This window comes from Athene cunicularia (assembly GCF_003259725.1).
Source record: "Athene cunicularia isolate RWA chromosome 5 unlocalized genomic scaffold, athCun1 chr5_part1, whole genome shotgun sequence".
NCBI classification, from domain to species: Eukaryota; Metazoa; Chordata; class Aves; order Strigiformes; family Strigidae; genus Athene; species Athene cunicularia.
Genome location: NW_020799101.1, coordinates 40,125,809 through 40,152,673, shown reverse-complemented (window position 1 = coordinate 40,152,673; position 26,865 = coordinate 40,125,809). Strand labels below are relative to the sequence as shown.

General features: G+C 38.0%; 1 protein-coding gene across 1 annotated transcript; it reads right to left on the bottom strand.

Annotated features, from left to right (window-relative positions):
- Nucleotides 1-1,170: 1,170 nt before the first annotated feature.
- Nucleotides 1,171-25,290, bottom strand: VPS39 (VPS39, HOPS complex subunit). Its single transcript, XM_026849942.1, has 25 exons — nt 25,206-25,290; nt 24,334-24,360; nt 23,822-23,886; nt 22,968-23,010; nt 21,826-21,920; nt 20,491-20,589; nt 19,700-19,792; nt 17,952-18,135; nt 17,324-17,444; nt 16,858-16,978; nt 15,960-16,089; nt 14,635-14,777; nt 13,649-13,792; nt 12,994-13,135; nt 12,629-12,715; nt 9,544-9,617; nt 8,832-8,930; nt 8,456-8,573; nt 7,868-7,996; nt 7,284-7,386; nt 6,293-6,338; nt 5,503-5,652; nt 5,196-5,330; nt 4,506-4,597; nt 1,171-3,358 (listed from the first exon to the last, which is right to left on the bottom strand). The coding sequence occupies exons 2-25, from the start codon at nt 24,350-24,352 to the stop codon at nt 3,283-3,285; spliced, it is 2,508 nt and encodes an 835-aa protein (XP_026705743.1). The 5' UTR covers nt 24,353-24,360; nt 25,206-25,290; the 3' UTR covers nt 1,171-3,282.
- Nucleotides 25,291-26,865: the final 1,575 nt, after the last annotated feature.

Genomic DNA, 26,865 nt, shown 5'->3' with positions numbered 1-26,865 from the left:
ATTTCTCTTGAATTTCTCTCTCAAGAAAAACTGAAAGCTCTTTAGAACATATGCTTAAAAACTGTTTTATAGTCAACAATGTCTGTGTGCAGTTTTAACTATCTACAGACACTGCTGACAGCCAACTTAATATCCAAAGAGAAGCTGCTCACTTTTGTCATTTCCTAGCAGACTAAGAAAACAAGCAAGCAAAATGGCACCAAAACATGAGGCAACAAAGACAGCCTCACACCCGGTAGCTTTGCTTCTGCTTGGATTAGCACACCCATAGTAGTAAAGGTAGATGTATATTTATATGTCATTCAGTTATTTTTCTGTCAACAAGCATGAACAAATGACACCAACTCCAACTAGATTATATAGCACTTAAAATGTGTGTAGGTATCACAAGGGACCCCTTTTGCTCCATTAACAGCACTACGAGGAGAGCTAGGATGCAGTGCATAATAGAAGAGATAAAGATTTCAAAGGATACTATCAAGGTTTCAATTTGGGTGATTTTTTGGTAGGTTGGTCTTCTCCAGAAACACCAATATACTCAATTGTCCAACACGGAGACAAAAGACTCTTTTTCAGTGCTGATATCTCCCATTTCTATAGAATGGGAAAACTCAAGATCTATATTCTACTTTCAACACTAGACTAGTCCATGACCTACAATTCAAGCAACTGCAAACCTGGGAATCTGAACATTTCCTGATTTGGTCACACAAAGCTCACAGAGCTCAACATCCCTTCCCACCCCAAAACAGCATACCACCACTCAAAAAAATTGTCAGTAATTTTAGCATTCTCTAATAAGTACATATTTAATAGTATAAGACTTTCAAAAATGTTATTCAAAGAAAGAATACAAAAGTGGGTTTAGCAGGATTTTGAGAACATTCACAAGCATACTATAAACTTGTAGATTTAAAAACCAAAGCTGAGAAGTGATGACAGCTCTCGTATCACATGGCCTCATTTGAATTACACACAGTAAAGCAGGAGCAATACTGGGAGCCCCTGCATTGAGTCCAACTTCCAGAAGAAAGTAAGGACCAATACATATATAAAAAAAAAAAATTATATATATATATATATATATACACACACACACACATACATATATATATATATATATAAATCTACAGTAGCCCAGAGAAGCTTAACTGCACAAGAAACACACATTGGTTCACAATATTTATTACAATCTATTGCTTTGATAAACCCGCTGTATGGTTAGTAAACCCAAACCACATGGTAAGAACCAACAAAAAAAACCAACAGCACAAACTACATCTCTGTAAAAGGTATGCAACGGATGTGAACAGAGGCACAACCTTAACTGTGTAAGTGAAAGCACTATGAAGATCCTCATACGTGAATACAGCTCTCCTGGTAGCAGATAATGAAGGTAAATAAAAATTAGACTAACAGTACTAAACATAAGATAGGTAAAATTCAGAGCAATATTGTTATATCTGTATACAAAGAATACAGGGCCTTTTTAAATACCCTTTTCATTCTTAATGACCTGTAAACACAACTCTCCCAAACCATCTTCCCTCTGTACCTGAACTAGTATATAAAGATCTATACAGAATGTGCAAATCCAATATAAGTATTTTTAGGCGCTCTTCTTCAAATAGAAGAAATACAAGATTAAAAACATTAACACCACAGATTCCCTCTACCCAGCCTCTGCAGAAAGACATCAGTAGCAACACTGCCCAAGACATCCAAGTACAGAAGTAGTAAAACACTGGACCAAGAAATCCGTAAGAATGCATGGCATAGGAACAATAAATACAAACACATGTGGAAAGGGAAAAACCAAACAGTTATCAAGGAAACTATTAACACTGGCAAATGAAAGTGAATTAGGACTCTTTGTCAGCCTACAGCAGATCTGTTCCTAAAAACCACTCACATAACAAGGGCTTCAGTAAACCTATAATGTTAACTGAGATCCAATTACAACTTAGGCAGACAGGTTTTACTCATTTAGTTTGTTAAGAGGTGATATCTAGTAGTTACATGCCACGCTCCACACTATTTAATAATTACATATTTATAAGTGTTGCTAGACTAGGACATTAGGAATCAAACAGCCACTCTAGAGTTATTTGCTACTGCTGCCTTTTCATTACCACTGCACGGATTCTTTCTGCACTGATTAAACATTTTAATACCCTCATATCAATCTGCTATAAAGTTCATGGAAAAATAAGTTAGACAAAAATATTACAGCCTACAAGGAGTATGGTACGATCTAGTTCTTGTAGTTAAGACTTCTGGCCCAGGAGCAACTTCAGAACAGTACCAGCCTGAGCAGAACACAGTTCTCGAGCATTTCAAATAGAGAGATGTTGAAATAGTCTGGATTTTACTTCAATGCTATAAAGTGAACCAGAGACCAAAGAACTTATATATACAAATCTCAACTGTAGTCTAGAAGCTCAAGCAATAACTATAGTTCACTCCCTTCAGAAGTTGCTTTACAGGGTGTTCTTTGCTTTTTGATATGAGTGCAGATGTGAATGTCTTAGAATAGTCTCTGAGCTTGCACTCATGCTAAGAGCAAACTTATTCAGTGCAAACAACACACAAGTTAATTCAATTTACAGCTCTCAAACTAAAGTTAAAAAAAAGCTTACTAGTGGTATCTACTGTTTGTCTGACTATCTCCTGTGAAACTGCTTCTTATCAGGTCAGGTGATAACACTGAATATCAATAAAAAGATTCCTCTGGCCAGCACTTAAACATTCCCATTACTGAGATGAAAAGAAATTATATTTTCTAGGTCTAGAAATAGGCACAGAAGTATTCTCTATGCCAAACACCTGGTGATCTCCATGCAGCACTGATATGGCTGAAGACTTTAAAGGTATTTTCTTTTTTTTGAAGAACTATTTACATACAAGACCAAATCACAACACTGTCACCCTAAGGAGGTAAGTTTTAGAGTAAAACTTCACTTGTGGTGAACGCCCAGCAGTTGTCTAACAACTCATTCGCAAAGTTGGAGTGCAATACAAAACTCACTACAAAAATCAGTTTCTATTCTTCATCTGAGTACTGAGAGGTTCAGCATAGCTGCCAGCACTATAATAACATCGTTAAAGTTGTTTTCTAGTAAATCGATATTGCCATAGGTACAGTCAGTCCACAGATACAAATGACTTCTATCCAGTGTAAGAGAACCTAGCAACAAGCCTCAAAAATCTCAGAGGCATCAACTTCTTACATCATCAGTTCTGAATTTCATATGAATGTTGGGATTATTGACCATGACAAGGTCAGGTGTCCAATGTGTTGACTTCTTTGGAGCAGAAATAATGCACAACTATTGCATTAGGGTATCGAGCAAATGCACTGTAAAGAGAGAGAACACAAAAATCAACTGTCAATACAGCCAAACAGTTTTCCCTATTCAAACAAGAACATCCAAGTTGTGCAGAATCAGAAAAAGATGCTTACATAAAAGCAACATTTTTCTTGCTTAAATTATAGCCTGAATATATTCTTGAGAAAACCAGACAAAAGAATTCTATGGATTTTGTTAAGAGTTTCTTTCTTAAAAAATAGTATCTATTTTCAATTCTGTAGGCACAAGTTACTTGGAAGTCTGGTAACAAAGACTGGGCGACATGCTGACATGCTTGACCTTCAAAACCTTGTTGAACTTAACAGCATTAGAAAAATCCTAGACAACCAAAACTGCACTCCATATGCAAATATAAATTCTGATGCTACATACTAACAGAAAAAACTTGAATATGCACAGCAATAAGTATATTTAAACATATGCTCATTAAAATGTTTTGGAAGAACCACCTTTCCCTATCATTGTGAATGCTACCGGTATCTCAGAAGGGTTCACATCAACAAGAGAAAAAACGAATAAACTAGTCATGTGGCATTTCAGTGGAGTTCAAAGAGGAAAACAAAAAGTACAAATAAAATTTTCATTCTATCCTAACCCATAATTACCTATTAGGAATGATAATTATTGGGATCTGGGTATCAAGTGAGTTAGTTCCTTTTATATGTCCTAAGACAATTAGGCTACAAAATGTAACTCAGACAGCAAACCACGAAGCCAGATATAGAAAACTGTAACACATGTATCTTAGTTTGAGATTCTTTATATTATCTTTCCTAATTCTAGTTAAGAAGTGGGCAGCAGGCAGTGTCTTAGGAAATTTACCAAATTCCATATGAGAAGCGATTTTCTGCTTTCTAGAGTCGTGACGAATTCTTATGAGGTTCTGAAAGGATTTTAGTTTCCTTTGTTGAAAGCAGGATTAAAACTCTTGTAGTAAACTTCACTGATTAAATCTTTGATGTTTTCCCAGTTGAGTGATGTAATTTGTAATTCAAACACTCTTCAAATGTTTCCCTCATACAGCTGTTCTCTCTATGTATATACACATTCCAGGTTTTGCAACATTCTTAGTTTAGGTGTACCAGATTCATATTTGATTCAGTTCCCCAAGCTTTTAGATATATGCTCTCTCACCTGTTACCTATCTTCTTTTTACATACAGTGCACACCTTCTCCTCTGTAATAATGCACTTCACTTGCTGATGCAAAATCCGCTCCTCCTGGACCTAAAGAAGAATTAAAAAAACCACACAACCTTGCTCAAAAAACAATGCCATACCACAGCTCCTGTCTAGTCTGGTGAAACTGAAAACTGTCACAACTTTTAATTTTCAGTGGCTGTATCTACATTAACAAGTTGTACAGCACAGAAGAAGCAGGTCTGTAGAGCAGAGAGGTGGTACTGAACACTCCACACCCACACTATATGAATTGTAGGATTTTACTTTAAGCTAGACTGGTCCACAAACTAAAGCATTCTAATCACTAAGGAGTGTTCAAGTGAACTATTGAGCTGCATCATCTGGTTTTGTTTATTTAAAAGAAATCAAATCTATGCTATCCAAGGTCATCCTGTAATGCACCCCAGAGCACAGTGAGTCCAGAGACTCACAGCAAAAACATACACCTCATCCAAACTTAAATGAACGTACTCGCCATCTCCTGAAAAAGGACATTCAATCTATTTGATGCACACCTACTCATTTGAAGTGCACTACAGCACCATCTAGAGGACACACATTCCATATAAGGAACAGTTAATACAAATACTGAACATCTGTTTTAAAACACCATTCCAGTAACTGACAGGTGGCAAGTACTTACCCTCAGAAACTCTGCATGGAGAAGATTCTTGAGTACTTGATTAAATCTCCTCTTCTGAGCATTTTCCTCAAGAACTTTCTCTAAGAAGATTCGAATCTCACTAATCTGTGTGTTTGCTGGGAGTAGGTTTATCGCCTGGAGCAAAATATACTCAGTTAGGAAAAAATAAAATGGAATAGAGAACAAAATAGAATAGCAATTGACACATTTAGCTTGACACTGTTACCATCTGTTCTCTTGCCTACTCCAGTACCTTCTGTCACCTTCTGCCAACAGTACACACTGAGAACATTCAAGTCTTCCTTACCTTGGTGGTATCCAGTTTGCTGTGATGTAGTTCCAAAACCTGCAGAGCAGCCTGCAGATTGGCTTGAGGCTCCAGCACTTCCATCTTGATTGGTCCCAGGCAATGAACACTAGGTGGGGAGAGATACATCCGGAGCAGCGACAGATAGACCTATGGCACACAAAATGAAAGTTCTGAAACCACCACACACATCCACAATTGACAGCGTTGGTAGAACCCAGACATGGTACTAGTAAGTTGTACCCATGCCATTCAAAATTCTGAAGTCCTCATTTAAACAGCTCTTATCTTAAAAGAACAGAAACAAAAAGTACCAATGATGTTCAAGGCCTTCTAAGACTTGCATTCTACAATAAAGTTTTTATAGAAAAGTGGTTTTAAACAAGTCTCCCTCACCTTACAGAACTCATCCATAACCTTTAGAAACCAACACTTCATTGCTTTTTACCATTAAGTTTTCTATGGATATATGCAGAATAAGCACAATGTTTTGTCTCCTGAATTATGTCAGAACTTTAGCTACAGTGATCCAGTAACATTCTCAACAAAAACCAAATTTTAAAAAATGTAAATCAAAAACCCCCAATCATATAATTTCTATTCATATGATTTATATGAATAATTTCATATAAATTCCTAAATTCCAAGAACTCACACATAAATTCCTGTTCACCTACACAAACCCTGAAAAAGTCTATACAGAGCAAAAACTTTAAAGTCCATAACATGGTATGAATAGTCTTAACACGTTCTCGCTAAAAAGGAAGACTGCAAAGATGAAGCTACTTACATCTTTGTTGCCATCTTTGTTTCTGTCATAATGTTTATGGCAGTAGCTAGAACAGAGAAGAATCAAGTGAGATGCAGGGAGTTTTGGAGTCCAGAGAATCAATCCACAAATTAATATTTAAATGCTCTAATTACTGAAGCCATTCAAGTTTGCTGACTATACATTCAATTCTGATCAATTAATCAAGTTGCACAACAAAATTACATTATTTACTCTGCATTACACTGCTGAGAAAATGGAAGGTTTGTGCAAGTCTCCCACCTAATGATGAACTTAAAAAGCTTTAATGCAGAAACTAAATTTAATTCAGCTGTGTAAAAAGAGGAAAAAAATGTCTCCAGTCAACACATCATAGCATAAAAATGTATGTGTAGATACATCTAATTACTCTGAATCACAAAGACAAGGTGTTCAACAGTGTACACTGCATGCCAGGGTTGAACATCCTCTAATATACATTTGCTGAAACCAGCTTTAAAAGATGTTATGTTGAACAGGCCCCAATGTTCAGATATACCTGACTGTATCAGATAATTCTACTTTCAGCTAAGTACTTCGGAGTCACTCAGGTGGTTCCCTGACACAGTACATCTAGCAAAATGCAGTACCTTTACTACAGAGGATTCTGCTAACTGAAAGAGCTTCTCTTTGCAGTTGGGCAAGTGAATGTCTCTCCAAAGAGAGAGGAAATAAAACAAGATACAGAAGTTCACAAGCTCCTTAGGCAGAAAAAAAGGACTCACTGATGACAGTCATATTGCTCTAAAGTGCAATGACAGAAGAGCATGAAAATGAAACCTCAAGGGGATGGAAGCATCATCTGTAATGAACAGATACCTGGAAGAGCCTAAAAATCAAGAAAACATGAAAACCCAGAAGATCCTGAAGGCTTACAGTGTTCATGCTCCACATACAGCAACATTTTACTATACATCAATCCTTAGGACAGCAAGCAAAGTCTTGAAGGAAAAAAAAAAAAAACAACTCTTACTTTTCAGCCATGTTGGTATCCTTCAAAATATGAACATAAATAAACAGAGCTTGCTCATGCTTCCCCATACGACCCAAGAGCAGAGCACGTTCTTCTAGGAGACCTAGTGACAGGATGAAGGATTAGTCAATAGCTACACAGAGAAATGTCCACATAAGCTCCATCAGTGACCAGACTAACAGAAGGAACTATAAACTGCAGTCTGAGCCCAGGTTAAAGTTACACTGAGACTGTAAGTCTACTTCACTAGTCTCAGTAACATTTTATGAATTCTTAAGTAACCTTAAGAAACAAGAATCTTCAGATCTGTTGAGCAATTCAGGCTCATCAAAAAGTTAGGCTAACAACTGAAGTGATGGGAGACACCACAGTCTTGGGCCAACAGTTAGAGGAATCATGCAGACACAGGTAAACCCAACTATGCAAGAAGAGCCAGAGTTAGCATACACTAGTATACCACCAGTGGCCTACTTTTAGAGCCTTCATCTCTGTTTCTAGTTACCATGATTCTACACTAAGTGACGAGGTTTTGCTGTACAAGGTAATAAGGTAGGATTTCATTAACCTATGGAATGTGAACTCACCATCAAAGGGGAAGTCACTAATTAGTCGACCAGGTTCATACCAGCTAGACTTCTCCAGAAAAAGTAGAAGCTTTTTCCGGTAGTCTCCTAAGTCTCCTCCTTCCTCCCCAGCAGGCACTGGAGTTTTATCTATATGTAAGAAAGCCAACACAAGTTACGATATTACAACTATTTCACTACACCAGCACATAGAAGACTACAGACAAATCATTATGATGACGAACCAAATGTTGATGAAACTGTTACATGGGCTGGGATTCTGGTGCACCTGCCAAATTACCTCAGCTCCTTCAAACACACCAAGTGACTGGTTAAAAAATAGACTCAGATATTCAAGACCCTTCCCTACCCTTATCATGCAGAATTCAGGGAGCAGCAGCTGCCATTTTAATTAATCATGAACAAAGTGTCACTTGGTCCCATAGTATCTCTAGGGAGGCAATAAACTAGACTTCCCCACAAACCCACAACTTTTGTTGTTCCAGTTCCTTCATCACTTGGGATACTTTCGTTACAGCAATACACTGTGAAGGCTTCCCTGAGCTGTTCCATGCCCCTGGTCTTGCCACCAGAATAGGCTAAACATACCTGCAGGGAAAGAACTGAGATATTCTTTCATTAAGCCCTGCACTTTCTCGCAGTACAGCTGGATCAAACAGTTGTGAAAGTCTGCACCAGTTTCTTCCCAGACATGAATGATATGTTCCTGTAAATACATGTTCAGGTTCAGTTACAGACACTTCCACAGGGAAATAATTTGTTATAAGAACGTAACAGTTCCACGCCTGCCTTTATCAATCTTGACTTTATAATTTCATATATTTTAATTATTTTTTCTTTGCACAACTTATGGCAAAGCTAATATTCTCTGAGACAGCATCAGGCTCCTGTGCCTAGAGAACCGAAGCCTTGTATCTAACATGTTAGACTGAATGTAATGCACTAGTAGAGACTGAGTTCTTACCAGATAAGGAATAGTCAAGCTTTTAAAATTTTCTATCAAGAAACTGAGCACTTTGTCTCGTGGCAAAGCTTCCACTTCAGGGAGGTCTTCTGTAAATATCTGTTAAAAAAAAAATTTTATTCACAGAATAATGTTTGGGGTTTTTTTTAAGTGCCATGGTGTATTTTCTGAGGCACTGAAGCGCAGCATAACATCACATATGTCTAAAGAGTAAGCACAAGAAGTATAAAAAAAAATATCTGAGCAGCTTATTCAGGCACTCAGAATCTCTCACACCTGAACTAACATCCCCACTTCTGCCCTAGTTAACATTATTCTTTTACAGTGCCCAACACCTCCCAAATACAAGAAGTCAATTCTATATCAAAGAGGAGAGAGAAAATACAAAAGGCATATTGACATTTGCCATTTAAATACTCAATCAGGCTCTTGTGCAAAAAGTGCAATATCAACAACATTAAGTGTTGTATCAAAGGTGCCTAGCTACTTATTACAAGTTAAGGTATTCCAACAATGGAAAAGCATAAGAAAAACTGAAAGGCTGTTCTGCTCTAACTGCTGCTAATCTTACCATAGTACTGAACATAGAAACATAAATCATAAATTTAATTGGATTTAACATTAATACATGGTTTCTTATATTGAGTTCTCCTAACTACACACACTGCACTAAGAATGTCAATTGCAAGGTGCCTGTTTCAACCACACTTACCTTCAGTCCATCTTCAGGAAAATCTCTCAGCACCCAGACAGAGTAGGAAAATACCAAGTGCAAGTTCTCTGTGCCTGGAATACAAAAAGCAGCAGTGCTCAATGAAAAAATTCTAAAGATCTACTCACAATACAGCAGATTCTTTCAGAGACAGCAAAGCTTAATCTACAGGAAGAATCCAGTTTCGGTTTTTTCCCTGCTCAAGTCAAGCAAATCACACATTCCAGGCTAAAACCACTATTTCATTACTTTGCAAACATGATCTCAAACAGAAACAAGAATTAATTCAAATGCTAAGTGCCACAAAATATCAATTCAGACCAAAACCAAGCTCAGTTGTCTTAATCACATTCCAAAAAATCTTCCCTTAAAATTTATTTTTATTAGGGTAGAAAAAGCACTGTACTTCTCACTTGTGTAACTTGCTCAGTCCATTTCCAGCCTGCCAGACTAATGACTTCTATAGAAAATGGTCAAATACTTCGTAACAAGTAAAAAAACATTACAGTACTGAAGTAATTGGCATAGAAACTACACAACAGATAACAACTTTTCCACATTTAAGAAAATTTAGGACATGCCTCTTAAAAAGAAAACTTTCATTTGGACAATTTGGTTCATAAAGTTTATAAAACACGTTAGGAAAACATGACTTCCTTCTCACCCTCCTGATCAGAACCACCAAGGCATTCACTGCCCCAACAATGCAACAACACAACTGTACAAGGAACAGAAACGGACACCAACAAGTCGTGAGAGTAAGTTCTCATGCAGAACAAGAGACAGAGAAAGTCTAACTCCTTATAAACAAGTGTGAGACGAATTAGAACAGCTCCTTTCTAAAGCGCTGATCAAGTTGCCTTTACTGAAATCATGACCAAATCAAACATGAAGTTACAACCTACTCAGAACACTCAAGACGGCAGAAGTTGAGGAAGGGGCTCATTCAAGCAACTACGAAAGTTTATAGATCAGAGTACTAAAAGGTCAACATCACATCACACCACAAAACAAAACAATGGGCTTCCTCAGCGCAGAACCTTCAGCTGCATGGGGATTTACACTGAAGGTCACAGGCAAGGGTGTTTTGTGCTGCTAGAATTAAAGCGGACACTGAATTTCTAAACTTTCTCAGCAACAAATCCCTAATTTAAATACGAGCTATAATAGGAAGAAGTTCTGCATAGCACTATTTTAACAGATAAAGAATGGTGTAATACACTATCTACTAAATACTTATCTACTTATCTAAATATTTACCTACCCCTCAAATACATAGTTCTCCTGTGCCTATCTCTGCACAGATAAAGTATCTTTGATGGACATGGACAGTCACAGAATTAACAATATTTGCTTTGATGCAATAAACAGTAAGTGCTTACCCTGTTGACACACAGCAAGTATCAAATCCAAATCAGTAATACATAATTGCTGATTTAAAAGACCACAGCTACAAGCCTGGAGGAAATTTTCCCTACTTACCTGAGAACTATTTAAGAACATTTACCTAAACGCCCAAAAACCTATAGACAAGAGATGACTAAAGAAGGGTTTCTACTTCACTCAGAATGTAAGTGAAAGCAACTAAAAATGCATCTCACAATTAAAATTTTAAAATAATTTTGAAAATATCATTTTTTACTTAATTAGAATCTCATAACTACAGAAGCCTCACCAAAGGGGCAGGCAGAAGGAAAAATCTGTAGAAACCCCATACTTTGAAATGCTTTTATCATCTTATTTAAGGGACTCCCAGAAATTACACTTACCAGCTAATGAAGGCAAAATGAGCAGTGCAGTTAAAAACACCCACACACACACAGTGTTACTGCTGCTATTTACTTGGGGGGAAAAATCTGCTTTAGTGTAAACCATTCCATTTATTAGCAATAGTTAACCTTCCACGTTGCTTCCTGTATTTCATTACTCAGAAACGAACGGACCCAAATATCCTTCATCAGTTTTAAAGAGTGGAGCAAAAACATACATGAAAACTGATTTTCAGGGGATCCTGAAACAGAGAAGCTCCAGAAGTCTGAAAGAAATTTAGCGAACTGCCAAGATTTTACAAAAGTATTCCAGAAAACTTGGATAATTACAGGTCTTAAACATCATCAACCTCAGGTAAAACAAACAGCTGACATAGGTCAATCGAGATGAATTTATTTTAAATCTATTCTGTCCTTTTCCTAAGATGAGAAGGTTTGTTTTGTAAAGATGTATGCTGAATATAACATACCTACACTTCTCTAAGATGACTGACATTACCAAATGACACCAATGAATAAGCGTAAGAGGCACACATGACACAAACGGGAAAGTTCTTGATGTCATTGTAAGTAATGTATTATCACTGAATGAACATGTTGCCAATAGAAGCCAGCAGTTCTTGAAAAAAAGTAATAATAGAAAAAGTATCACTTTGTCAACTGTATAAGACCAGGAGATGAACAAAGGTATTTCCCCTCATAAACTGCTCACTCCCAAACTAGTACTGTGACATTTTTAAAGTGTTGTGCATTTAGAAATAACTAATACTATTGGATTGGAGGGGACTATTCTCAAAAGTAGTAAAACCAAGAAAGGACTTGGGAATTCACAAGGAGTAGTCAACCAAGCAAGTTCCTACCATGATGCTGTGACAGCAGCTGTCAGGTAATTATCTAGATCTACCTAAACACAGAAAACAAAAACTTCATATAGGGTTCTTCATCTCAGAAAAGATAATACAAGACCCAGCAACTGGAAGTCAGATTTTCAGCTGGAAAGCCTAACCCAGAAGTTAGACTTTCCTTTTGTCAGCGATGGTAAATTCACCACTGGAAGAAAATTCAAATACTGTGGCATATTTTCTACCAATAGAAATTTTTATCAGAAATAAGGAATGTTCTCCAGTATGATACTCAAGTTTCAACAATACGCTTGTGAACTAATCCTCAATGTTTGCATTATGCAAGAAACCAGACAAGACGACAAGGGTACCCTTTAGACAGATAATCTCTAGAAAGTTGCTGAATAGCAGAATAATCACTAAGCCCAAAAAGAGTAACACCTTCACAAAAACAGCCCTCTCCTTCACACTCACCCAAATGCTGCAGATATTGCACTGTCCTCTCATGACCCTTCAAAGGTGAGTTGGCTTTCTTTGACTGATCCACCAGTACCTGTAATGCTTTCAGAACAACAAAAAAGTTCATTCCTTTGTAGCCATAAGTATTATCCCAACTTGAACCCCCCAAAAAAGTCTTCCTGTTCTGCTACCAGAGACAAAAAGTTTTGTTTTAAACACACAGACCAAATGGGTAATAGGAACAAACACCAATTTAATCACAAGACAGACCCAGAAACAGTCTCTTCAGAATATTGCCTAATTAGTGAAGACAATTTAAAACTCAACACTAGGAATACCTGCTCCTAGCCCTTCTCTCCCCACCCCAACCTCATACCCACCTTTCTCATGCAGACCTTTCTTCTCATACAGTATTATCAGCTCACTATATTTGTGTGCCTTCTTTAGTACATGCTCACTCTCCTCAATATGGCAGTGATTGTTCTCCAGACGTAGCAATGGTGCCACCAGTGCTACATTTGTCTGCAAGAAAAAGGTAGTACTTAAAAATATTTCTAATGTGCACCTCCTAAGATAAGAAATGACAGTTAAACATCTTAGAGCAAGGCCCATCTTCATTTCCATAATTTGTTGGGACAGAAAGAAAACAATATATCAGAGCTATTCCCCTTCAAGGATGGAGATCAGCTCTGAAAAATTGTTGACAGCAAAGACTGTACTCTCCTGCATTTAACAGTACAAGGCAAGACAAAAAGTATTCATTAGAACTTCAAAATACACAGCCGTGGCCACATTCTTTTGACAGAGGCAGAGACCAGAAACAGACACATTGCTTTATTCCAAGAAACTACTTCCTGACCCACAAGCACACTAGCTAGCACCAAAGTTTCACAGATCATTTTTAGACCAAAGACAGATGGTTGTTTGAGAACTTGTAATGTAGCTCCTTATGCTCCTTCTTAAAACATTTCAGCCTGAAATTCCAATAGAGCTTGCACAGTAAAGGAAAGACCTCTAGGTCAGGCAGAAACTCACATGGAGGTAACACTTTAACAGGGTGGTATCAATGATTTGTAGCAGCTTCTTTTTGGATTTGATAGTGGGTGTTCCTTCCATGAGGGGTGAGGTACTGGACTGATGGTCTGAATCATTTAGCTTCTTCACCAGCTGACTTCTTTTCTGCAGGACATCAATGGAAATTTTAACAGGAAAAGGCCAAGTATTTATCTGTCCCACCTCAGCAAATATAACCCACCAAGTAAAAAGACTAAATTAAAGCAATTTAATAACTTGTTTTAATTGTTTTCTAAAGATTTATTAACTATTTAAGTATTCAACACATCATCTTTCCAACCACATTCAGGTGTATACATTTGTTTTACAAATTTATAGTTCTGCAAGATGTCAAGTCTTGAGAAAATAGTCACAAGGAAACTCTGTTAATCTGAACAGAGACATTTTAGAGAAGTCAGGAGACATTTAAAACATTTGGAAAACAATTTAAGTTTTAAACTACCCTCCTTCAGACACAAGCTTCCTTTTACTCTAGCAAGAATAGCAACAGAACAATTCATATTCCACTTACAATAAAGAGGACAGGAAGTTACAGTACCCACTACCTCCCACTACATATTTTAATGCATGCTTTTGACCTCTCTCCTGGATAGAGTGCCCACCATGATAGCCACCAAACAAGAACAAAAGATCAAGAGCTCAAGTCCTCTTCAGAAGTCTTCTAGAAATTAAATAATGGACTCAATTATATCTGATCCATAAGTCAATTTTATCCAGTCTTAACAGTCAGATGTGATGTGTCCCACTTATCTGTGGGGAACTTTATGCCTTCCAGTTCCCCTACTTTCTCAGGAGCTGCTGCCACAGTTCACAACCATGAACACAACCATTAAGGCTAGCATGACAGAGCTGGAGCGGGTGTACTGCTTCCTGCACATCAAAGTTTACCAACCGAGTACGCTAAAACCGCATAACCCTGCTCTGAAAACGGATATAGAGGCACTCACTTGAGTTAGGTAGTCTATCAGAGCTAAATGTGCCTTCTCCAGCTCTGCCCCAGAGAGCCCAGGCAGTGGGTTGGGATACTGTAGCTGTTTCCTGTAATCTGTGGGCAGGAGGTCAGGATACAGACCCATCACATGAGTGGGATCTAAGTAAAAAATAACTAGGATTAGTGACCACTCAGAACATTATTTTTGCAAACTCTTAAATGCATGTAACCTTCTCACAAGCTTAGTTTTCCAACAGAGCTGTCTGTAGTCAGTTTGTACGTCCACAAGGTTCCAGATAACAAAATTTGCTCATTACAGAAAAAAAGCTAAAACAAGGCAAAAGGAGCAAGAATGTTTCAAAGTCCAAGCACAACAAGTTCCAAGCTGTGCGCTTGGCAGACCTGGAGGACAAGCCATTATTATAATCCTCTTATTGCTCTTCTTGGAGAATCCCAAAATCAAGAACTCTGACAGTAGGACAGGATGTCTAGGAACAGGCACTGTTTTAAGAGACGATTTGCTACGCTTCTCAAACAAGAACTGAATAGCACCATGTGTAACTAATGAGCAACCACTTTCATGGAGTTTAAGCATATTCAAAATTACTGCCCTCTAAGTTCCAAGTATTTTGAGATCTTGGTCCTTCTCTTTCACTGTAGTTTTCCAAAGTAAATATGATGTTATGATGTTAAGTGTCATCAAAACAAACAGAAGTTCTAGCTTTAAATGCACAAGGAATGCGCTGTCACCAGTAAAAAGAATCTGTCTTACACACTATTCTATGGTACAGTCCAGTGTTTAGGTGTTCTTCCAATAATCCTAGTATTAACCAGAGAAACAGCATCAGAGACTACTTTGACCTCCAAACACAGAGAGAAGTCTCCTGGCTTCAGCAGCTTGGTCTATTAAACAGGAAACAGGGTTAAGGATCCTCAGTCTAGTCTGAGTCCAAGGGTTTATTTAGCAAATTTGCAGAGGTTCCTTATTTTTCATTCCAGCTGCAAGCAGGCTTCTGATAGCTATTGAAACCCTCAACTTCAAGGGTCTGTGTACACGCTATGCACTGTAAAACAGCCTACAATACAAATATATTTTGCACAAAGGGCAAAATCATGATTTAACTTAACTCACTGAAGTTAATTAAGTACTATAACCAGTTTCACAAAAAAAAGCTAAATAGCTGCCTAGGCTATTTGCCATTCACTGGGGAGGTCTGCACAAGACACCACTGTTTTAAAATAAAAGCAAAACAGAAAAAACAGAAAACCTCACACAACAGTCTGAGAGCTTCATGTCGTTCCTCCTAACCTAGGTATCTCAATGTCAACCCAAGCATTTACCTGTTCCAAGCTTGGCAAAAACCTGCATGGATTCATCAAAGCGCTTCTGGCAGAAGAGGTTGAAGGCAAAGAGGTTCTTTATGTGGTGAATTTGTTGTCGCTTCTCACTATCGGAATCATCTTTCATTTCCTATATACACACAAATTAACAAACATTAAAAACTCTTCAGCCTTATAAATGAGAAGGAAACACTCTACAGATATAACAGGAGTATTATAATTTGGAGAGAGTAAGAAGTAAGATCACCTTCCAAAGTGAACACACCTGGTGGTGATCCTCAGATGCTATGCTTATTATGTCACTGAGATAATGTGGAAGATTTGAGAGCTACCTCTGCTTATCAATATGCTTGTTCTATCAGAGCAACTATCTTTTCACTCATTTGTCTTTTCAAATTTTTTTTTTCAAGTTAGCAATATAAAATGCAATTAATTCATTTTAATGTAGTTCCAGGGAAGTTTCTGGAAACCAGAAAAACCTGAAACAGTAAGAGCAATACAGTTAAATGTACTGCTTCAGCTTCTCTAAGAAATTATTATGTTTCAGGAGTAATGTGCAGGGCCATTACAAAAAAAACCTGGTCATTTGACAAAACAACATACACAACTCCATGCAAAACTGTTTACAAGTAGCCTGAAGATTAAACAGCTAAGAGATAACCTTTCACATACAAGATGATATCTCAAAATCTAAACCACAACAGATCAACATGGAGAAATGGCAGCACAAAACTAAAACTTAAGTCAAAAAAGGCCAGAGTTTACCAGTCTGTGCGAAGTGGACAGTAAGGAGATTAAACTCTCCAGACTAGCTACAGTCAAGCAGAAGGCAAACATCCTTTCATGTTCTTCTGCACAAGTGCTTCTGTTGCAAACCCAGAGATTTTTGAGTACTTACTGCCAACTGCAAAGCCAACTCAAACTGCTTGTCCTGCAGAAGCTGCTGGATCTGTGTGGCTATGGACACCGGAATGAGCCGCCAAACAAAGTGATTACTTGCCACATATATAATATTTGTGCTGTAAACAAAACAAAAAGTTCACTTACTAAGTTCCAGCACTGAGAAATACCTTATCTGAAAACAATAATCCTGGTTAATAGATACATGGATCAGATACAAGGGCAACTTGAGCAATATTGAAAGCAGAAAGGAGAATATTATCTCCCGTGATCAGAAATTCCCAAAGACACTCAACTATTATTTACTCAAGGTATGGCCTCCATTAATCTGTTCATAAAAACCAGACTGCTTCAATGCTACTTAAGCCAAAGGAGTCAGAAAACATCTTCTTCTCCCAGTTCCTCAGAGTGCTATCATACACGCAGACAGCCTGACAAAACTAATAATCAGTTACACTCAATACCCTCCAGAGGTGATGAAGCGTGGTCTCTGCAGCTCAATACTCTGCACCAGCAGGCGGGGTTCAAAAGTGCGGATCTCCACATACCGTGGCAGAACAGCAATGATGTAGGGAGGCTGGTGTTCTGTTAGTGAAACAAGTGAATAATGTAAGTTGATTGTTCTCCAGTATTCCTTGAAATAAGCTATGACTTAAAGACCTCAATTTTTTTTTCCCTTTGAAACATGTCCCTTTTGCTTATTAAAAACAAAACTCAATGCCCAACACTGACAGCATTTTGCTAACAGCCTACTACCAGGCTTTTTGTTCATCTTTCAACATAAGGAATTTATGTGGCACCCAGAAGAACTACAGTGCTTTAACACACTACCTTTCATTTCAAATCTTATCCCTTTATAAAAGACATGCAATATGCCCACTTCCTGAGGAGACAGGCATACAGACCACATGCAAAGACAGGGAAGAAAGAAAAATAAACACACGAAACCTTCCACAGAGTACAACTTGAAATACTTTAGAAATTGTCACACTTCAAATCCAGCTAGTTATTTAAATACCAGTAACATAACAAATTTGTCATACACAATGGAATAAAGCAGCAAATTTAAAAAAAATTACTGCCAATTCTCACCCATGGCTATAGGAATATCTGTCCAGTTCAAGGCACATTTCTGAGTACAGACCCCTTCTTCATTGAGCACAACTGTTAGATCATCTTGGCCAACTGCAACTTTCCCATCTGCTACAGGAGCAACTAATGGTTCCAGCTGCTTCCCTGTGGGAAACAGTTCTTTGATGGATCCTTTTCCATCCACCTAGAATAATGAAGAAAAAAAAAAAAACCTGTTTTTGAAAGTAAATTTTATTTCGAAGCTGCAGAAGACCAAAGCAAAAAACCCCCCAGACGGATTTACAACTCAAGACTACTCACTAACAGGATGAGCGCAATCTTAAAGAGTAGCAAAAAGATTTTCTGTATATCATCATTTATCTTGCTTATACATCGTTTGGAAATAAAGAACTAATACTTTTGCGTCTGAGATGATGTATTCCTGTTGCTGTAACAGTATCTAAGCACATAGTACATACAGGTTTATAAAATGCACAGCACAGTAGCAACATCAGTTAAAGTGTCCAAACACTTCTTAGTGTAACCAGAAAATTTCATTTAGGCCAAAACTTCAACATGGTTTTATTCTGGCATGAGTGAATGTTGCCACACAAAGAACAAACTAAAAGCCAAGCAAGCTACTTAGCCTTTTTCCCCTGCCCTAGCCACTCGCTCTTATGCTGTCCAGGGAACTGCACCCAAAAAAACAATCTAAAAAAATCCAAAGAGCTGTTTCATGAGCTGATCTAACATGTCACTGACACCAAAACAGAGAATCCTCCTCCATCAACTCCAGCTGCATGTTCCTGCTGCTTCCCTTGCAGTACAGCCCAAGCAATTCTTACAAATCAATAGCTAGCCAGCAGAAAACAATACCATAAAGACACGCTTTTTTTTTTTTTTTTCCTATTTAGTTAAATGAAGCCACTCAAGGATAGGTTGGTCAAGCACCAGAACCAACCCAAGTAGATACTTGGACAGTAAGTCTCCATTCTGGTTGCCTGAGCAGCTGCAAAACTACCCATATCACTGGAATGGGGAATCAACATCTAGGAGAGGGCTGCAGAACAGCATCCCTTATGAGCATTGTCACTTTGAAGTGCCTGTAAAAATTACTGTGCTGTTTTCCTGTTGAATACAAAGCAGTGTTGCCACCCATGTTCATACATATGTGTGATGCACCTCATCTTCACCCCATTTTTCATCTTCACCCCACCCAATTAGAAGCCAATTGTAAAGGCAGAAAAGAGAATCAAATATAGCTGTCAAATGAAGCCTGAGTGGAAACTGTAATACTAAATTACCAACAGTAAGTTTAGAGACTTTCAAACTGAAATGACTACAGTTCAGCAAAAGAATCAAAAAAAGAAAAAAAATGGTTAAGCTTCTTATCTGGCTTATTGGATGAGAAGTGGAGATACTCTTGGTCTTTTTTTCTCTTTTAGAGTTATCGCCTTTCTTAACACATGAAATAAAATGCAAACTGAGCTAACACGGAACACTGCCAAACCAAAATTTCAATGCCTTTTTTCTGCGAGAGCTTCAAAGACTGATTTCAACAGCAATAAACAGAAGAGTGCTTCCTGACAAAACATCAATTTAAAAGGACAGACTTAAGCTGACCTTTCCAAAACCACATATAGCAAGAGTACCAGATGCTGTTTTTCATAAATGCTTGTTAGATAAATCCCTGAGTACAGGAGTAGCCTCCATAGTGTCTACTGTTACCCAGATCTTCTTAAACACTGTATTCTGAACTCCAGTCTTACCCGTATCAGATAATAGTCCCTCTTGAAGCCTACACAGATGGAGTTTTCACACCAGGCCATAGATTTGGGTACATCAGGTACACTGAAGTCCCCCTGAGGGGAACAGGAAGAACAAGTTAAAATGGCTGTTACAAGAGAAGAGAAAAAGTCAAATCTGGCAACACAGAGCGTAACAGGCAGCACTGGTGCCGACACCATATTACCCACCACACGTGCCTGACTTCTGCTGATCAAGGAAGGGCAGTATGCAATTAGAAGGCGAGATTCATGCACAGTAAAGAGGTGTGCTCTGAGTTAGCTGTTAACTTCCTAGAAGATAAGCATAGCTGAAAAATTCTCTCCCCATTTTCACTGGTTATTTTTATCCTTCCAGTATTCACAAGTGCCACTCTCTATGCTTCTTGTCAGTAACTAACTTCTGACTTAACAACAGACCTGGAGAACTTTAAGTAGAAGCAGACCCACTTCCATAGTGTTATAGTTAGGTATACATTACAGAGGCTGCACGCTAATACATTTCACTGACTTACAGGTGTCCCACAATCAGAATGTTAAAATATAGAACAGCCTTTCATTTAATTTATGACACTCTATTAATGCCATTAATTGTGATTTCAACCACGTATTTTCACTTTTATTTGCTGCTTCATTGTTAAATCACTGCAGAACCAACCGGAGTCAACACTCTGGAAGTCAGCAGCGCCTCTGAGTAATAGGACTGCAGAGCAAGCACTAAAGAACAACTACGCTCCCTGTTGAGGCATGCTAGACTACAGAACAACACAACTCACCTGTAGCTCATGGAACTCTCTGTCCTTCCAAAAATAAAGCTGTAGCTTCTTCCGCACTGCCACACACATTCTCAGCACCTCTTCCCCTGTATCTGACTGCTGTGAAAATAGACAGATGTAACTCACAGGCATTCAAACTAAGAGGCAAATAAGATAATACAAAGCCAAAAGAATCCTTGGCCTGAAGCAAAGCTGCCAGCTGAAGAGCAGCTTTGTTCATCCATGCCAGAAGGGCATTCCCTAAACAAGGAAGCACAGAGATAGGGAGAGTGAGATACTTAAAAATAAACTTTGGCAGGGATTGTGACACCAAGGAAACACCAAAAAAAAAAGAAAAGGAAGAGCAAAGACACACATGCACACACACATAGATCAGTAGAGCGCTATCAGCCCAGATGTGAAGACTAGAATAAAAAGCTTGAACTGTACACAGTATAGGATAAGGGAGAAAATGGAACACCACAAAGAATGTGTTATACTGACAGATGAAAACTTTAACAGGCGTTTAAAATTCTAGCCTATTGAAAGTTTTCTGACAAGAAATACTAGAAAAGCTAAGTGCCTGCACACTCAAACAACAAGGCACCTCAGAATGACCAGATTTAAAGTTGTGTGGAAAGACATCACTAGTTCTAATACCTAGAAAACCCTAAGTACTTACTAGAAAATATTTAACACTAAGCTCCCATAGGACAATGAGATAAAAAGAGATGAAGAGCACTAAGCCATCTCTTCCGGTTATGAATAAGGTTTCTAAACAACATGGGTAGGCTAAGAAACTCACTTGGATAGAAATGAGTCACTTAATAAACCACAGCATATGAACAGAGAATTGCTATACTTTATGGAACCATTTTACAGGCTGAATCTTCCACAACTGCCCTGGGAATCCCTGGGCCAATACAGTTTAACAGAAACAAAACATAACAAAACCTGTGATGGAGATGCTTGGCAAAGGTAACCACTATGAGCTTGGATGCTGGCAATTTAAGGGAAGGCAATGGCTTCCATATTGGAAAGGATCTTTCAAAAGGACAGTCAAAGTTACTACAGGATAAGAATGCCTTAAAGTTTTGTATCAGGAGGTTAAAGGCTACAATTACAACAGGCACAAGAAGATATCTCATGAAGCACAAGAAGAAAATTAAGGTGACATTAAAAACAGTTGCCCTAAGCAAAGCTTCAACATGCAGTAGGTACTATCTTTAAAAAGCACTAACACCCAAGCAACTTGCATGTAACACAAAACTAACAAACCTAATTATATAGCAATAAAAAAAGTTATCTTTATTACAAACAGTAAGGACATCCATGCCATTGTGTTCCTCCTCTTACCTGAAGATCACAAGTGAAAAGTGATGCACCTTTTGCCTTAGAAACTGTGGTGATTTGTTGAAAAGTCAACAGGTCATGGACATAAATGTTATTTTCTGTTTTAAACAAAATTCCAATTATTATTCAGTATTTAACATATGTTAAGCTCACTGTCAATTCAAATAAGTTATCACATTTTATGTTTACATAAAAAGAACTTGTGAAACTAAGAACTGCAAGAAAGGAAAGGGAACGTTTTCCCAAAAGCCGAAAAGGAAGTGCTAAGGCACATACAAGATAATAAACGCAGAAAAGGTGACTAACACCAGCATTGGTAAAATTACATGAAGGAACTGAGAACAGGTGCTAACCAAGCAGAGGAAGTGGCAGTGGAAAGGACAGCAGCCAGGCCAGAGCAAAGCAAGTCCATCATGGAAGATTTTATGAGCAAAGACTATTTTGAACTAGCTCCTGAAATTAGTGGAAAGTGAGCAGTTGCAAATGGAGGGTACTGTGGTCAAGTTTTTGTACGCACGAGGACGCAGGCAGCAGAAATCTACACATGCTGGAGTCGGAAGAGCCGGGACTTAGAGATCATAAAGAAGGGAGTAGTGACATAAGCAAAAAAAGACACAGGAAGATTGTAAGGTTAAATAAATATAGCCAGAGACAAGCAAACTTAGATCTTCAAGATGGTAAAGATCGCCATCTGCATATAAACTGAATTTGGTGTAACACATCAACAGTAAGTTTCATACATCAAGTAAGTTTGGACAGAACTTTTAGCCCCATCATACGGTGCACACACGCATGCATGCATGTATGTATATATGTGTATATATACACAGTATGTATATATGTGTATATACACATGCCAATACACACAAACTATATACATACACACACACTTTAGTGCACGTATGTATTTTTTAATCACAAAATTTAGCATTAATGCTTCGTTCTCCAAGCTGGCTTACAACAAGCAAAGCTGCTTCTCAATCTATACCGCATAATGCTTCCTCTTCAAAGTGAAAAAGCCTAAACTCTATACAACAACTCTTCAACTAAACAGCTATGCGGGTTGTGTGGAAAGGGTGCCACATTCAGCCAAGTAATTGCATCGAGAAGAACTCGTTAAATATTAGAACATTTTCTTCACTTACCTAATAGACTGACCAGAATTTTAAACTGAGAAACAACATGAATCTGAAAGAAAGAATTCTATTAGTGACTCCATTCATAAACTAAACCTCTGACCAAAGCTTGATTATAGACAGTCTTAAAAAAAAAAAAAATGCATCTTAGATACTCTCAAAATAATTAAAATAGCAAAGCAGCTATCTATGCACAACCTTCCTCCAGCTATTGCAACCCCTTTCACTTACACTCAGTTTTTACAAGCTAACACATAGGGCTTGCAACCTAGGCTGGTAAAAAATGCTATAATAAGTGGTATGTTACTAGTACAGAAATACTGCTAAAGGATAGGCAGAGTGTTGCTGAAAGAGGCTGCATAATCTTTGAGCTAAGTGTTTTCCTGAGTATCAATATAATCAATAAGCGAAAGTTCTCAAAAAAACCCCAGAAGTGTATTAAGAATGGCAGTATTTTATCTCTAAATTCCAAATAAGAGGAATTACATTCACATTCCTATAGCGCTTTATTCAAGAGTCAACTTCGATATTACAGTCTGTTGGTGTATTACCATCATTTTTATAAATGCTCTCAGTCAGAGCAGCTGAAGATTTACTACAAACAACAGCACTTCCACAAAAAGTGAAAATAAACCTCTAAGATCCAATTCTTTCCTTTCTGCTTCAGCAACTAAATGAAGTTTATTCCTGTTATGGGAAAAGTGGGCTAAAACACCAGGCTGTGCCACCTATAGAAGAATCTATACTTTGAGGGTAATTTTTTGTTAAGCTTAGCAGATATTCCAGAAGTACATTTGATATTTCATTTCTTAGCTGAAAACAATAGAAAATTGTCCCCACATCAAGAAGATGGTATTTCCTACCTGCTGGATCTTTTTTGAGAAATTCTTGTTGGACTTCTCTAGTGTCACTTCAAACCTATTGCAACCTACCAGAAAGATTTGAGAGAGTATGTAAACTGAAGTTGTCTTAAATTTATGTCTGAATATATCTTACATTAAATAGATTACAAAGAATTACGAAAGCAAACTTGGCCATTTAACACTAGAAGAATGACTCTTCCAACATATCTGTGCTATCTTTTACTTAATTGCTAAATGCATCAGAAGGACTTCTACACAGTCAGGCGAAAAGATAAATTACACTTCCTGTACCCATCTGAGAGCTTCATCAATACATTTTTCCCTTGCTAGAATTTTAGATTACAATAATTACATTTCGAAACCCAGAGACACAAAGATACCCAAAAAGACTTTATCCACACCAATCAAGTACCAGCAATTTAAATTGCTAGGGAGCACATCACTGCAAAGTAGACAAGGAATAAACACTACACCACAATGGTTTAAAAGGAGTTTTATGGATAAAGACTTACAGACACTTTCTGATGACATAACCTCTCCTGGCATTGATGCAAAAAAGGGGGAGAAATTTACCATGTGAGATAAGACACTAGCAACTCAAGACTAGCATGTTCTGACTGGAATAGACAGCCTATAAGTTTCAGAAAAAGCAAGCTGAATTCAGTCTCTAGAATCCAAAGAGCTACAAATGAACAACTTCCCAAGAGCTCATGGACTTGGAACCAAATGTTTATTTTATTCTTTTCTGTCCCAGTCTACATGGCATTACTCTGTTCAATAACATCAGTTTCTACATAATAGTGGATAATGCAAAATACAAATATGTTTAGTGAAAATCGATTTTAACTAAACTGAAAATAGAACAGTTCTATTTGTGGCATCTCTAGAACAGACTATGAACACTTATGACTGTCAAAGAGGCAGGGAGAAGAATAAATAGATGACAGAACTAGTTAGGAGGGATCCCTCTTCCCCATCCCTTTGATGCTCATGGACCCACTGAATAAAGCTGCTCTTTCACTAATCCACTCCTTCATTAACAGAAGACAAATATCAAATCTCTGGCAACTAGTACACTACACTGCTTGTGCACATTTGTGCACTGTATTCACAAATATTAGACTAACCTACTATACATTCAAACCTGAGAGACCTGATATAAAACATACTTTAGAACAGAGAAAAGGCTTATACTACTTGCTATCTTTCTTGTACATCTGATGTTATGTACACTTCCACCAGATTCCATACAAATGTTAATTAAACTCTTTGTAGGAAAAAAATCAGCAACTAAATATACTTGTGTTAACATCACTAACTCTTAAAGTGCAGGAAATAAAAATAACCTGACCAACTTTGTGTGCCGTTCTTAAAATGAACTTACCTATGTCTTTCTTGATCCTGTAAAGCAGAAGGTGCCCTTGTTTGGTACCAACAAGGAGCCATTCCTCTACAAAGACACGAAGAAAAAGAGTCTAATTAGTTTCAACAAAGACTGACCTTCCCAGCCAAGTTACATTTATCAGCACACTTGGAAACTTCTTTCAAATGCCAGAGGACTTGCTATGGCAACCACATGCATGTCTCCTACCATCTCTCTGGTGGAAATATTTGGAAGTAGCTTTCATTCTCAGGAGAGGATGGCCAAAGATCAAGCAGTAAAACAGAGTACAGCCTAGACATCACATCCCGCTTGTTTATACAAAGGGAAGCAAACCACTGCATCCTTTCTGCAATCAAAAGAGGCCATAAACTATTCTTCAGACTTTACTATCTCCCAGACAGCAACAGTGCTACATAATGGGAAAAACAAGAAGTTCTATGTAGGTTTAAATAAATAAAAGTTCTATGTAGGTTTTAAACTAGTCAAGTTTTTATAAGAACTCTCGGAAATAATCAGATATGCTTGGAAGGACGGCAGCAGCCTTGCTTAAGTGGCATAAGAATTGCTTCGATGACCAACAGTCATTCAATATTTATAAAAAAGAACCTTTTTGTGTATACACTCTGTGGCAGAGTTTCAGACTCTTCCTATTTACAGCATACAAAAGTGACAGTCTTTACTATGACTGAAATTCTTACTCCTTGCTGAAAGCCATATAGAAAAGCATACACGAATACTTTCTACATCTAGTACTCCCTCATTATAACAGATACTTGTATTGTAATAAAATCTTGCTTCATGCAAGTCCTTTCTTCCATTACTTGGTAGAAAAATTGTAGAGACAGAATTGCACCTCTTTTTACACAACCATAGTTACATGCCTGTAGGTTTAGACTATTTTCTATTTCAGCAAAATAAATGCTTTCAAAGAGATGGAAGATAAAAGCCTCAATGCAGGAGTAAACTATCTTTACATCTCTACTACATAACTCTAGCATAAACAAGTTATGATTAAATGTGGCAGTACTATTCAGGCTGTATTTTTTTTTTCTTAACAGATTGAAGGGGTCACAACTGCACGGTGTTTGGTTTTTTTTTTTTTAATTACCAATTTTGTGCTATGGTAGTATATATGATGGAAACTGCTCAAGCGGTTTGAAAAGCCTTATCAAGCCTTATCATTAAGGGAGCTGGTATAGCCACCTGACCAGAATCTCGACTGTCAATTATGCCCAAAAATATAACCTATGCTTATATACCACTGACACATGCAGAGTCTCAACCTAAGACACCACCGATGTTCCGAGATAAACTTTAGTCGTTACACAGAGGAGGCTTTTTAGCGAGAAACTAGCCGACCCAGGGTTACAGCACTGGAAATCTTGGCAGCCCCGTCCTCGGCGCCCCCTCCCCCCCCGCTGCAGGCACCGAAGCCAACTCAACGAGCGGGGAAGCGGTCCCGCGCCGCCCGCACGCCCAGGCCCGCGACACGGCAGGGCCACCGCTGCGTGTGGAGAGGTGCAACACTCACCCCCGCTGACCAAGAAGCTGAAGGAACCAAAATAAAAAAGCACACGGTGCAGAGTTCTCTGAGCACCTTCACCAACAGTGACCACTGTTGTAGCAAACGGGGACTGAAGACACTGCGCTGGGTGATGGA

Coding starts and splice junctions, on each gene's coding strand:
- VPS39 (XM_026849942.1), bottom strand. Junction 16,090..16,857: donor AGTTGGCTTTGCAGTTGGCA/GTAAGTACTCAA, acceptor GTGTGTATATAG/GAAATGAAAGATGATTCCGA. Junction 5,653..6,292: donor ACAAAGATGGCAACAAAGAT/GTAAGTAGCTTC, acceptor TGTGTGCCATAG/GTCTATCTGTCGCTGCTCCG.